Here is an 11,167-nt window from a genome sequence, read left to right as displayed (position 1 = left end):
CTGTGCTGGAGCAGCAGTGGCCCGGCAGAGCCCGCAGACAGCCCCCAAGCAATGACCACAGCGGCTGTTCCTGCAGCGCGGCCGCGGGGGGACAAGGTGGCAGCACCGTGTGTGACCCGGGGATGCTGAGGCCACAGCTCCCTGCTCGGCTGCACGCTGTGGTGAGACGGGGAGTCCAGGGAAAATCTCCAACGCAGGCAGGGGAGCCTGGAACTTCCCCAGGGACCACTCGGGGACTCCTCAGAGGGAACTGAGCCAGAGGCAAGTGGCCTGTCCAGGCCTCCAGCGCTTTTTCCCCTTCCTATTTCTGGGCTGATGTATTTGTAGGGACTCTGCACAGAGGTCAGGGGCTGTGGGCAGTGATGAGGGGCTCTCCAGGTCCGCGTCTCTGAGCTGGGAAAATAAAATCTCGAAGTTGTGCCTCAGGAATGGAGCAGTGGGGCCAGAGCAAACACTTTCCTCACTTGGCCCGCAAGTGACTCCTGCCCCTGCCCGCTCCTCCTTCACCCCGGGCAGTGCCGGCAGCGGCTCGGCGGGGCTGGCAGGGAGCGGGCAGGAGCCAGCTTCCCACCTCGGGTGGCAGCAAGACGTTCACACAGACCCACCGCGGAGGGACCCCCAGCCCGGGCGGCAGGCGGGGCCCGGTCCAGGTGTTCCGCAGGGACGGCTGTTCCTGCACCGGGACGGCGGCAGCGAGCCCGGGTGGGCGCCCTTCCCGCGGGGCCCAGGGTACGGGCGGGCTGGCGGGCGCTTCCCCGGCCGGGCGTTGAGGGGCTCCCCGGGCCCGGTGCAGCGCGGGGAAGCCCCGGGGCGGCCCAACGCCCCTTCCTGGGCGGGAACGGGCTCCTGCGTTATAGGGCGGGCGGCCGCAGCTCGGGGCGCAGCGTCATGAAGCGGCTCGGGCTGCTGGGGCTCCTCGGCGCGATGCTGCTGGGCGTGAGTGGGGCTGGGGCTGGGGGCGGGCAGGGCGCAGCTCTCCTTCTCTTTCCTCCTCTCTGATTTTCTTTTCTGCTCGCCCCGGCCCGCAGCTGTCGGGCTTTCCGGGAAGGGGCACGGTCCGGCGGCGCTGGCCCGTCCCCTGGGCGCGGCCCGCCCCCGCGGGAGGCCCACGGGCCGTGCGGAGCCGTGCGGAGCAGCCGGGTCCGGCCGCGCCTGGGACCCCCGTCGGGGCGGAGGGAAGGGCGGCGCGGGCAGGACGGGCAGCGCGGGCAGGACGGGCAGCGCGGGCAGGGCAGACAGCGCAGGCAGGTCTCTGCCCGCCAGCCCCTCAGCACGATCGTACTTTCGCTTTCCAGCCGCGACAGCGGGGCCCGGCTGGGGCTGCAGCCCGGCCCTGTCCAGGGGGGCGAGCTCCCGCGGGCAGGGACGGGCAGCGCCGACCCCGGCGCTCCGCAGCCCTGGGCACCGCCCGGGCTCTCGGCTGGGATCCCCCCAGCCCGGGGCCCAGTTTGAGAGGCCGGGGGGGTGCAGGGACAGCCCTGCTTGCCTCCGTTTCACTTCCCTTTCTGCCCAACGTCGGGTATGTGTGATAGCGGGGACAATTCCCTTCTGCAGGGCCGGGCGTCCCCAGGTCAGACCTCCCGGTGTCCCACAGCCCCATCACCGCCCATGGAGCCAGGGCTGCCCAAGGGGCCGCTCGGGGGTGGGCAGTGCCCCGCGCCCAGCGCTCCCGCAGCCCCGCTGGCTGACGGGCTCTGCCGACCCCTCCTGCTGCTCCCTGCGGCGGTTGGGACCTGTCAGGCTGCTGGGGATGGGCAGTGCGGGGCTCGCTCTGTGCGATGGTGTGGTGCTGTGGGTGCCCTCCTGCTCCAGGCTGGCCTGAGATCTGATTCCCTTCCCCAAGCACAGTCCCCTGCCTGGAGCAGCAAGAGCGAGCCCTGGCTGACTTTGTATGGACGATATACTTGCCTGGGGCTTTCCTGCCTCTAAGGACCAGTGCATCAGCCTTGGGAAGGGGCTGGCAGTTAACATCGCCCCCCCCTGCCCAGGACTGCAGCACCATGAGCAGGGACACAGCGCGATGTGAGATCAGCATCTCTTAGGAAACCTGGGGAAATATGGGGCCACCCTACCGGAATCACTGCCACCCCACTTCAAAGAGAGCGCTTGTGGCATCAGGCGGCTCTGCTGCGGTCTGTGGTTAGCGTAGGCATGGGAAGAACAGTGTGAGAAGCCCTCACCTCGGGTCATGGGTTAGCGCACAGGTTAGCACGCATGTGCTCGCAGAGGTGAGGCAGTGCCAGAGTGCTGGGGAGTAGCATGAATTCACAGGTCTTGTTTCTTCCAGTGCTGGGAGCCTGTTGATGCCATAAGGTGCTTTGACAAGCAGTATGAACACAAAGGCAGGTGCTGCAACCGGTGTCAGCCAGGTACGGAGACCTCTTCCCCATCTTGGGGCCCCAGGGCCCCGCTGTGCCAGGGACCCCTGCCCAGACATCGTGGAGCAGCTCAGGCTGACCAAGCCCTTCCCCACCCTGTTGCCAGCAGTGCCAATGGCTTCACCTCCCTGTGTCACCTCAGAGCTAGAGCCACTGGGGACCTTGGGTGCCCTCGGTGAAACCCTGGACCTCACTGAAGCTATCACAGCTCTCTTGGGACTGTCTGTGCCCCTGCAGCCACAGGATCTCATGGCACGGGCAGCTTGCAGCGAGAGTGCTGCCACTGGCACTACCAGGTCATGATGGTGTTTACCAAATTGCGATAGTGATTGCCAGCTCCTGCTGTCACTGTCTGATCATTTCCCAGTCCTTGTAGTGCTGGAGGCAGTGAACAGCCCCCCTGCTCTCATGCCCCATCACTCAGCAGCCCTCCCCAGCCAGCCCCGTGCAGTGTGTGCAGCCATGGGACAAGCTGGCGCCTGCAGCCCTGGCTGCTGGAGCAGCATGAGGCTACTGAGCAGCGTGCTGCAGTGACCATGGCAACCACAGCCACCAGTGCTCCCCTGTCCTGCTGGCAGAGCTGCTGCTTGGAGAGAGGGAGAATCCCCTCGCCCCCTCCTCATCGGCCTCTGTTGCAGGGGAAAAGCTGGTCTCCGAATGCAACAGCACAGAAGACTCGGTCTGCACCCGCTGCGAGAGTGGACACTATCAGCAGGGTTGGACCAGGGAGAAGCACTGTGCCCCACACGTTATCTGTGATCACAGTAAGTGCTCCCTGTGCCCACCAGCCCCGGGCTGTGGGGGCTGCAGGGGCTGGTGTCCCCCAGGCTCACCTGCCAGGTGCCTCACCTCGCCCACTCTCCCTCTGCTCAGACACCGGCCTCATCGTGAAGACACAAGGAAATGCAACACACAACACGGTGTGCAAGTGCCAGACCGGCATGCACTGCTCTGACACCAGCTGCCAGACCTGCGTGGAGAACCAGCCCTGCCAGCGTGGCTTCGGCTTTGTGGCAGGTGAGTCCGACCAGCTCCTCCCTCTCCGTGAGACCACTGCCCTGGCGACACTGACCTCCAGGGAAAGGGGGACTTCCCCAGCAAGATACCCCTGGCAGGGCTTTGGGAGGGCTCTGCCTATGCTGTGCCTGGCAGCATTGCCACCGGGAGTGCTGCTCGCCCAGTCCCACAGCCCTGCACCTCCTGCAGCCTGTACTGACCCTCCTGCAACCTCTGCTCCTCTCCAGCCAAGGCTGTGGCCCAGATGTCATCCCCCTGTGAGCCCTGTGCGGAAGGCACCTTCTCCAATGTTTCTTCTAAAACCGAGCCGTGCCATCCCTGGACAAGGTATTGTCTGAGTGCTGACCACATCCTCTGCCCATCCCCAGCTGCATCCATTCCCCAGGAGCATGTCCTCTGCTGCCAGCCTCCTTGGTGGCCTTGGGAACCGGACAACCAGGACGGCCTCTGAGGGACACAGTGTTGGGCTGGCGTAGGGCACAAGCAAGAGCAGCAAAGCTGTGAGCACAGTGAGGTCGAGGGTGACGTGGCTGAGCTCGAGGCAGACATCCAGGCACTTGTGACCATCCCTCAGCATGTGTGTGGAGAGCATACCCCTCTGGGGATGTCCATGCTGTTGTCTGCAGTAGGGAGCAAAGGATGAGCGGTTACAGGGACCCTGTGCCCTGTCCAGGCTCTCCTTCCCCACACGCTCCTTGGCCGCAGTCATCAGCAGAGGCACCAGCCCTCTCCAAGGAGAGTCTGGCCTGGAGAATGACGTGGGCTGGCAGGTCATCCCCGTCTTTAGAAAGCTGCTCGAGGGTTAATTGCACTCTGTGGAAGAAACGTGAGCCTTATTTCCAGGCTGAATTAGTCTCGCCTCAGCTGCCAGCCATTGGATTTCACTTTGTTTTTATCTGTGCCCAGAAATTACCTCCCCACGGAGCCACTTGTAGCCTGTCATCGAGTCATATCCAAGCCGTTCTGCAATAGCTGCAGTGCCTGAGCCCTAGGGCCTCCCTGACTGGGCAGGTCTCAAATATCTGCTTCCTCTTATGCCTTGTCCCCATTTTCAGCAGTTTCAGCAACACCAGACTGGGGCCCTGGGTGGGACGCTGCTGTGTACCTTGGGTCCGCGGCCCTCGGCAGTGCACGGCAGGCTCAGCACAGAACACAGCTCTGCAGCCTGCCCAGCCCCGGCCATTCCTCCTTCGTGGCTTTTCTATGTGCTCAGCCTGCTGCTGTGGTTACCTGGTCTCATTCTTCCCTGCAGCTGTGAGGAAAAGGGGCTGATGGTGAAGGTGCAAGGGACAAACACTTCGGATGTGATCTGCGGTAAGTGCCTGCTGCCCGGGGCTGGGCCCGTGCTGAGCAGAGATCTCCTGGTGCTCCAGCTCCTGCAGCACTCGGAGGAGCTGGCCTGGCCCGTGGGTGTTTTTGGGACAGAAGGGTCTGACCACACTTCTGGCATGACCCCTTCTTGCCTCTCTCTGTCCCCGTGAGGGATCCCCATGGGACCGGGCCTCGGGCTGAGGCATCTCTGGGTCTCAGTGGAGCGTCACACAGGTGCTCACTGACTCCACCTCCCTTGCAGAGTCCAACAGACGCTCCTCGCTGTCCGTGTTGATCCCCATCACGGCCGCCGTCGTCACGTGCCTCCTGGGCATCTGTATCTACTGTCTGGTTCACACAGGTGAGGGGCTGGGACACGGGAAGTGATGCCATGCAGGGCTGAGGGGCCAAGCAGGGAGGGTGGCGGCAGCTCTGGGGACACGGCCTGGGCACGGCTCCCTGAGCCCCCCCAAGCCGAGTCAGCGGGCTCTGTCCTTGGGAGCTGCTGCAGCCCAAGCTGGGCCAGCTCTTGGAGGAAAGTGCTGGTGCCGCGTGGGTCCAGCCCGGGTCCCGTGCCGAGACCTCCAGCCTGGCAGCAGCAGCAGATGCAACATGAGCTGCAGGCCCTGCGGTGCAGCAGCACCAGCTCTAACCCTTGAGAGCTCACAGCAGGGCAGGGGTGCTCCCCCTTGACTGTTGCCTTCTCTGTCCCTCTTTCCATCCAGATCCCAGACGACAGAGGCAGAAGCAGGTGAGTCTGCTCAGAGCCCTCCTCTGGGTTGGGGTCCCTCCTGGGCACAACCACGCGTGTGCCAGCAGCAGTGCAGGGGCTGGGTCTCTGCAGGGTAGCAGGAGGGGTGGGGGCTGTCCTGGGGCTGCCTGCCTGGGACAGAACAGGGCTGGGGCAACCCTGGGATGCTGCTGGCCAATGCTGAGACATGAGGGACCTGCACAGAGTGAGGCCCTGCTCTGCACAGGAGCGTGGGAAAGACATGGCCACAGAGGTGGGTGATGCAGCTGCCTGCCCCTGACCCCTGCCCCTGTGCAGATAGGGGCCAGGAAGCCCAGAGAGCTGGAGGACCCGCAGGAGCCCACAGAGGTGGAGGACGAACCCTTCCCTGTGCAGGAAACCCTGCTCAGGGGCCAGCCCGTGGCCCAGGAGGACGGCAAGGAGAGCCGCATGTCAGAGCAGGAGAGGCCGTGAGGGCGCAGGGCGCTGCCTCCAACAGGAGCACAGACCGGGCCAGCACTGTCTCCTCTGTCCCCTCCCCAGCAGGGACAGAAATCCGGCATCTGTCCTGGCTGCCAGTGATGTGACACTGCACTGGACCATGGCACGCCCACCCCCGTGGGGACACCGCAGCAGCGCCTGCTCTGGTCGCCCGCCCGGGTGTTGCGGCACGGCACAGCGCGGCTGCTCGCCTGGAGACCCCCGGCAGACCCCGCGCTGCCCGGAGAACGGGGGCTGCTGCTGCGGGACGCCCGCGCCACCCGCCCAGGGAGGCCACGGCAGCGCCAAGCCATGCGGCCGTGTGGGCCGGGCTCCCGTCCCGCCGGGCTCCGATCCCGCCGCGCCTGCAGCCCCCGGGCCGGGCCCGCCCCCTTGCGCCGCGGCGGCCGGCAGATGGCGCTGCGGGACCGGCGGAGCGCGGCACCGCCCACGCGCGGGTCCGGGCTCCCCCCGCCGCCGGGCAGCGCGCGGGGCGGCACACCCGGCACGTGCGGTGGCGGAGGCGCGCGCTGCTGGCCACGTGCCGCGCAGGCCACGCGGGGGGAGCGGCCACACCCGCGGCCGCACCCACGGCCCGTGCGCCGCGCCCCGGGGGGAGCGACGGGACTCGGTTGTTCCGCGTCGCTCCCCGGCAGAAGCCGCGATTAAACTCCCTCGTTATCCCGTGTACGTGAGCAGCGCGGCCCTGCAGCGGCCCCGCTCGGCTGCCGCCTCCCAGCGCTCCGGGACCGGCCGCTCCTGACTGATGGTCCCAGCTCTGCTGCGGCCGGGAGGATGCCCTGGGACAGGTGCTCCCATGGGAGGAGGGAAGGGAAGACGCCATCAGCTGTGCTGCGTCCCTGCCGCGGCCCCACAGCCCCCTACACCGTCCCCCAGCCTCCAGCACACCCCGAGCCCGGGCGTGCTCCCCCTGCATCCGCAGCCAGCGTCCCCCGAGGGTGCCAGGCGCTGTGACAGCCCCACCGTCGAGCCCTGCCTGCAGAGCACACAGGAGCTCTGGTCCAACAGCCCCCCTGCCCGCCCCACACGGGACCGGGCGTACAGGCAGGGCTGCCTGCAGCAGGCAGGCTCGGTCACCTCACCTTGCAGGGCCGTTGCCACCTGCACCGCGTGGGGCCCGTGTCACTGTGCTGGGTGGCAGCAGTAGAGCTGCCGTGGGCTCCAGGTACCGGGGAGCAGCTGTAGCCGATGACCCGCCACCACCCAGGCACACACAGCGTGGCCTAAGAAAGGCCATAAATCCCAGATCCAGGAGCAGCTGGAACACGAAGCGATTTTCACTGTAAAGGCAGCAGCACATTATTTAAGGCTCCTCTTAAAATCTAATGTTAGGTTTAATAAGGGAGATAAAAGCATGTCAGCAGCTCTCCCCCTCAGGGCTCAGTGCTCCTGGCGGTGCTGGGGGTGGCCCCAGGGCTGGGCAGCATCCCCACAGCACCAGCCCAGTGAACCCCCTGCCCCGGGATCAGAGGTGACCCTGATTCCTGCTGGTCCTGCTGGCAGAGAGGATCAACACCCAGTGGGCCACAAACATGGAGCCTTTGGCCCCAAATGGCCCCCAAAGCACCATCCCCTGCCCCGGCACCCCCTCAGGCTCCCTGCCCCGCAGCGCTGACCTCCCCACCCACACAGCGTGTGTAACACCCGCTCCCGCGTCTCAGACATGTGCCATCTCATTAGCACATCTGTCCCCCAAAGTGAGAAGGGAGAGTGCGTGAGACCTAATTGAATGTAGCTAATTATTCACTCCGCAAATGCTCTGTTTAAATGGGATTGTGAGGGACAGAATTACTCATTGTGAAAAGGGGAGAGAAAGAGAGAAAGAGAGAAAACAAATAGAGGCGGATGCTGGAGCTGCAGCTCCCTCTCTCCCCAGAATACCAATTACTGGATGAAGTGATTGTATAAATCTTCACCAAGTGAACGAACTGTACTAGTCACTTACTCCTGTCCTCTTGTTACGAGGAAGCAATGAAAAATCATCCCACTCTCCAATCCAGTTCAGGGCTCCCAGTCGGTGTCTTGGTCGCTGCCGACAGCTGGGGAGCTCGTCCTGGGGCTTTCCCAGGTGGGGGTTCCTGCAGAGACAGGGCTGAGCACTCGGCAGAGCTGCACTGCGCTCCCGGGGTCCTGCTGCCCGCGCTGGTGACACCCGTCCCGTCCCACGCTCCCCTCAGGAGACACCAGGACCCCGCTCACCACAAGGCACCCAGCACCTTGCGGGGCTGGTTTACCAGGACCAAGGCCACCCAGGCTCCACGTCTTGCTGCCACCAGGAACAGAGACACTGCAATCCTGTGACCGTGCTGCTGTGAGGGCACCCTGGGACCCTGCACGCTGCAGGCGCTGCGCTAAGCTGGGGGTGAAAGCTGCTGGAGAAGTTGTGCGTTGGGTCACTGTGGGGAAAACAGACGAACACAGTCAGCAAGGAGAGGGCAAAACCTCCAGCCTGTCCTGCCATGTATGGGACGGGGATTTGATTGTCACCAGCGGCGAGTTTCCATGCACTGGGGATCTGCATGCGTGGGTGTGAGGGAGAGATAACATTGTCATAACAAATGCAGCTGTGGAGCTCCATTCTGTGCTTATTGGCTTTCTTGTGTTTATAAATAATTGTAGGGACACAATAGACTTTTAAGACTGCCAAAGAGTTTGTCTCCCTCCAGCAACCATATTGCCACAGTGCTGCCACCTTATCTGCTTGTAGAAAGATGAGGGTGGGAAAAATATTTACTGTCAAGGATATTTGTCATCTGCAAACTACCTCTGCCTACAGCCTGCACTGGGGTAGGCCTGACAGTGCTGATCTGCATTGCAGGCACGTGAGCCCCAGGTGCCCCAGACCCACCTGAGCCTCCTCCTCATTAGCTGGCAGGGTGGGCAGCTCTGTGCCTGCAAATCCACTGTGCCTGCAAATCCACGCCATGGGCTGCAACAGCAGCTCAAAGGGATGAGGGAAGTGGCGGATGATGCTAAAGCAGGTGCCCAGCAAGTGGCTGATACATCGGGGCACCTTGACAGGACACCTGGAGCACTATGCTCCAGGGGATTAGCTCAGAGGTTTGCAATGTTTGCAGCACCTCTCTGAGTGCACACCTGCACCCCCACACTGTGCAGCCAGAGCAGCATCCCCCCAGCACAGCACCCCCAGCCCCACTGCTCTCCCACAAGGAACAAACGCGCCACACGCCCCTCGGCACTTGACGTCCCCGCCAGCCCTGCTGTCGCCAGTCCCAGGAGTCTCGCTCACCATCGGGATTCCTCATCTCCTGCAGCCCAGAGGCTTTGCACAGCACTTATCACTGCAGCATCCAAGAACCGATCTAATGGATGTGACACCAATTATTCAAGTATCACTAAATGCAGAACTAATGCATCTGTGTGTACAAACCTCCTAGACCCTGACCATGAGATTATAACTCTGACGTGAAAGGAGCCAGCGCGGGAGCACCCGCTCTCAGCTGAGCCCCAGCCATCACAGCACCGGCCAGCCCTGCCAGGACATGGCTGTGCCGAGAGGCAGCATGGCACGGGACACCAGCGGCATATCCGCACCCAGCATGGCACGGGACACCAGCGGCATATCCGCACCCAGCACGGCACGGGACACCAGCGGCATATCCGCACCCAGCACGGCACGGGACACCAGCGGCACATCCGCACCCAGCACGGCACGGGACACCAGCGGCACATCCGCACCCAGCACGGCACGGGACACCAGCGGCACATCCGCACCCAGCATGGCACGGGACACCAGCGGCACATCCGCACCCAGCATGGCACGGGACACCAGCGGCACATCCGCACCCAGCATGGCACGGGACACCAGCGGCACATCCACACCCAGCATGGCACGGGACACCAGCGGCACATCCACACCCAGCATGGCACGGGACACCAGCGGCACATCCACACCCAGCATGGCACGGGACACCAGCGGCACATCCGCACCCGGCTGCCAGCACTGAGAGTCAGGGCCTGTAGCTCCGCACAGACCGCACTGTATCTGTGGTGGGTCCTGCACAGCTGGGCTGGCAGAGCTGCTGCGGCCGCTGCGCCAGCCGGCCCGTGGAGCTGCGAGCTCTTGCAGGGCAGTGCAAGAGCCATTTCTGTGCCGCTCAGTGCAGCCCATGCAGCGAGCATAGCTCTTGGCTTGGGCATGAACCAGTGCTGGGAAAAGCCATCCATTGCATTTCAAATTTTACAGTGAAATTAAACTATGCCTGGACACGCAGAACTTGGCATAGGCAGCAGTTTGTATTTTGTAAATTGCTTTCTACAATCAATTAGAGAGAGGAGACGGCTGGTGGCCTGGGGACACAGGGTGGCTCCGGGTCTCTGCTGTGCAGCCTCAGGAGCAGCCCTTGCCCCAGCAGAGCAGCCTGGGCAGTAAAGAAGAGAGGTCTCAGGTGAACTGGGGATTGCAGCGAGGTACAGCCAACATGGCAAAGCTCTAGCATCATCTCCCATCACATCTGGGCAGCAAGGATGGCGAGCACAGTGCAGCTGCCGGGCTGCTTGGATGGCCAAGGGCTCAGCCTGGTTCTGGTTTGCTCAGTGTTTTCATTAAGGACCTGGATGATGGAATAGAGAAAGCGCTTATTAAATTTGCAGATGACACGAAGCTGGGAGGGACTACAAGTATCTTGGACGACAGGATTAGAATTCAAAATGATCTTGACAAATTGGAGAAATGGACTGGAAAAAATAGGATGAAATTCAACAGGGACAAGTGCAAGGCAGTACACTGTGCTGGGAACAATCAGCTGTGCAAACACAGGCTGGGGATGGCAAGGCCGGCGGCACGGAGCCCAGCTGGGCGTGAGAGCGGGGCCGCGCAGGCAGGAGGCGCGGGCAGGAAGGAGCATGCTGCCCACTTGGCATGGAGCTCCTTGGGGAACCAGAGGAGCAGCGACCGTGGGGAGGCAGAAGGAACAGATGTAGGGAGAGGGTCTGCAGAGGGGAGAACTGCCTCTGGCCTCCATCAGCCTGACCCCTCAGAACCATCATGGGCTCACCGGGAGCCCGCACGCCAGCCAGGAACCGCAGTAAGGTCTGGCTGGACCGCGGGCTCTGTGCACAGCAGAAGCGGGTCTGGACAGGGTTACCCTGGTTCTGCTGTCCCCCTGCCTTTGCCAGCTCAGAGCCAGGGCAACCACTGCTGTCAGTGCCCAGGGAGCTGCCCTTAACCCTTTCCCATTGCAACCCTGCTGCGGCAGAGCCCTGGCAC

At 63.5% G+C, this 11,167-nt stretch overlaps 1 protein-coding gene across 2 annotated transcripts; it reads left to right on the top strand.

Moving 5' to 3' along the window:
- The first annotated feature begins 842 nt into the window (after positions 1-842).
- CD40 (CD40 molecule) lies at positions 843-8,884 on the top strand. 2 transcript variants are annotated; one of them, XM_082065075.1, is made up of 9 exons: positions 843-936; positions 2,288-2,369; positions 3,017-3,142; positions 3,252-3,395; positions 3,623-3,722; positions 4,648-4,709; positions 4,969-5,067; positions 5,432-5,457; positions 8,115-8,884. In XM_082065075.1, the coding sequence occupies exons 1-9, from the start codon at positions 889-891 to the stop codon at positions 8,250-8,252; spliced, it is 825 nt and encodes a 274-aa protein (XP_081921201.1). In that variant the 5' UTR covers positions 843-888; the 3' UTR covers positions 8,253-8,884. The 2 variants fall into 2 exon arrangements, with proteins under 2 accessions (XP_081921201.1, XP_081921200.1); XM_082065074.1 differs by lacking the exon at positions 8,115-8,884 and adding an exon at positions 5,755-7,861.
- The last annotated feature ends 2,283 nt before the right edge of the window (positions 8,885-11,167 follow it).

Source organism: Streptopelia decaocto (assembly GCF_964273445.1).
Source record: "Streptopelia decaocto genome assembly, chromosome: 14".
Classification (NCBI taxonomy): domain Eukaryota; kingdom Metazoa; phylum Chordata; class Aves; order Columbiformes; family Columbidae; genus Streptopelia; species Streptopelia decaocto.
This window is presented reverse-complemented; position numbering and strand designations above follow the sequence as displayed.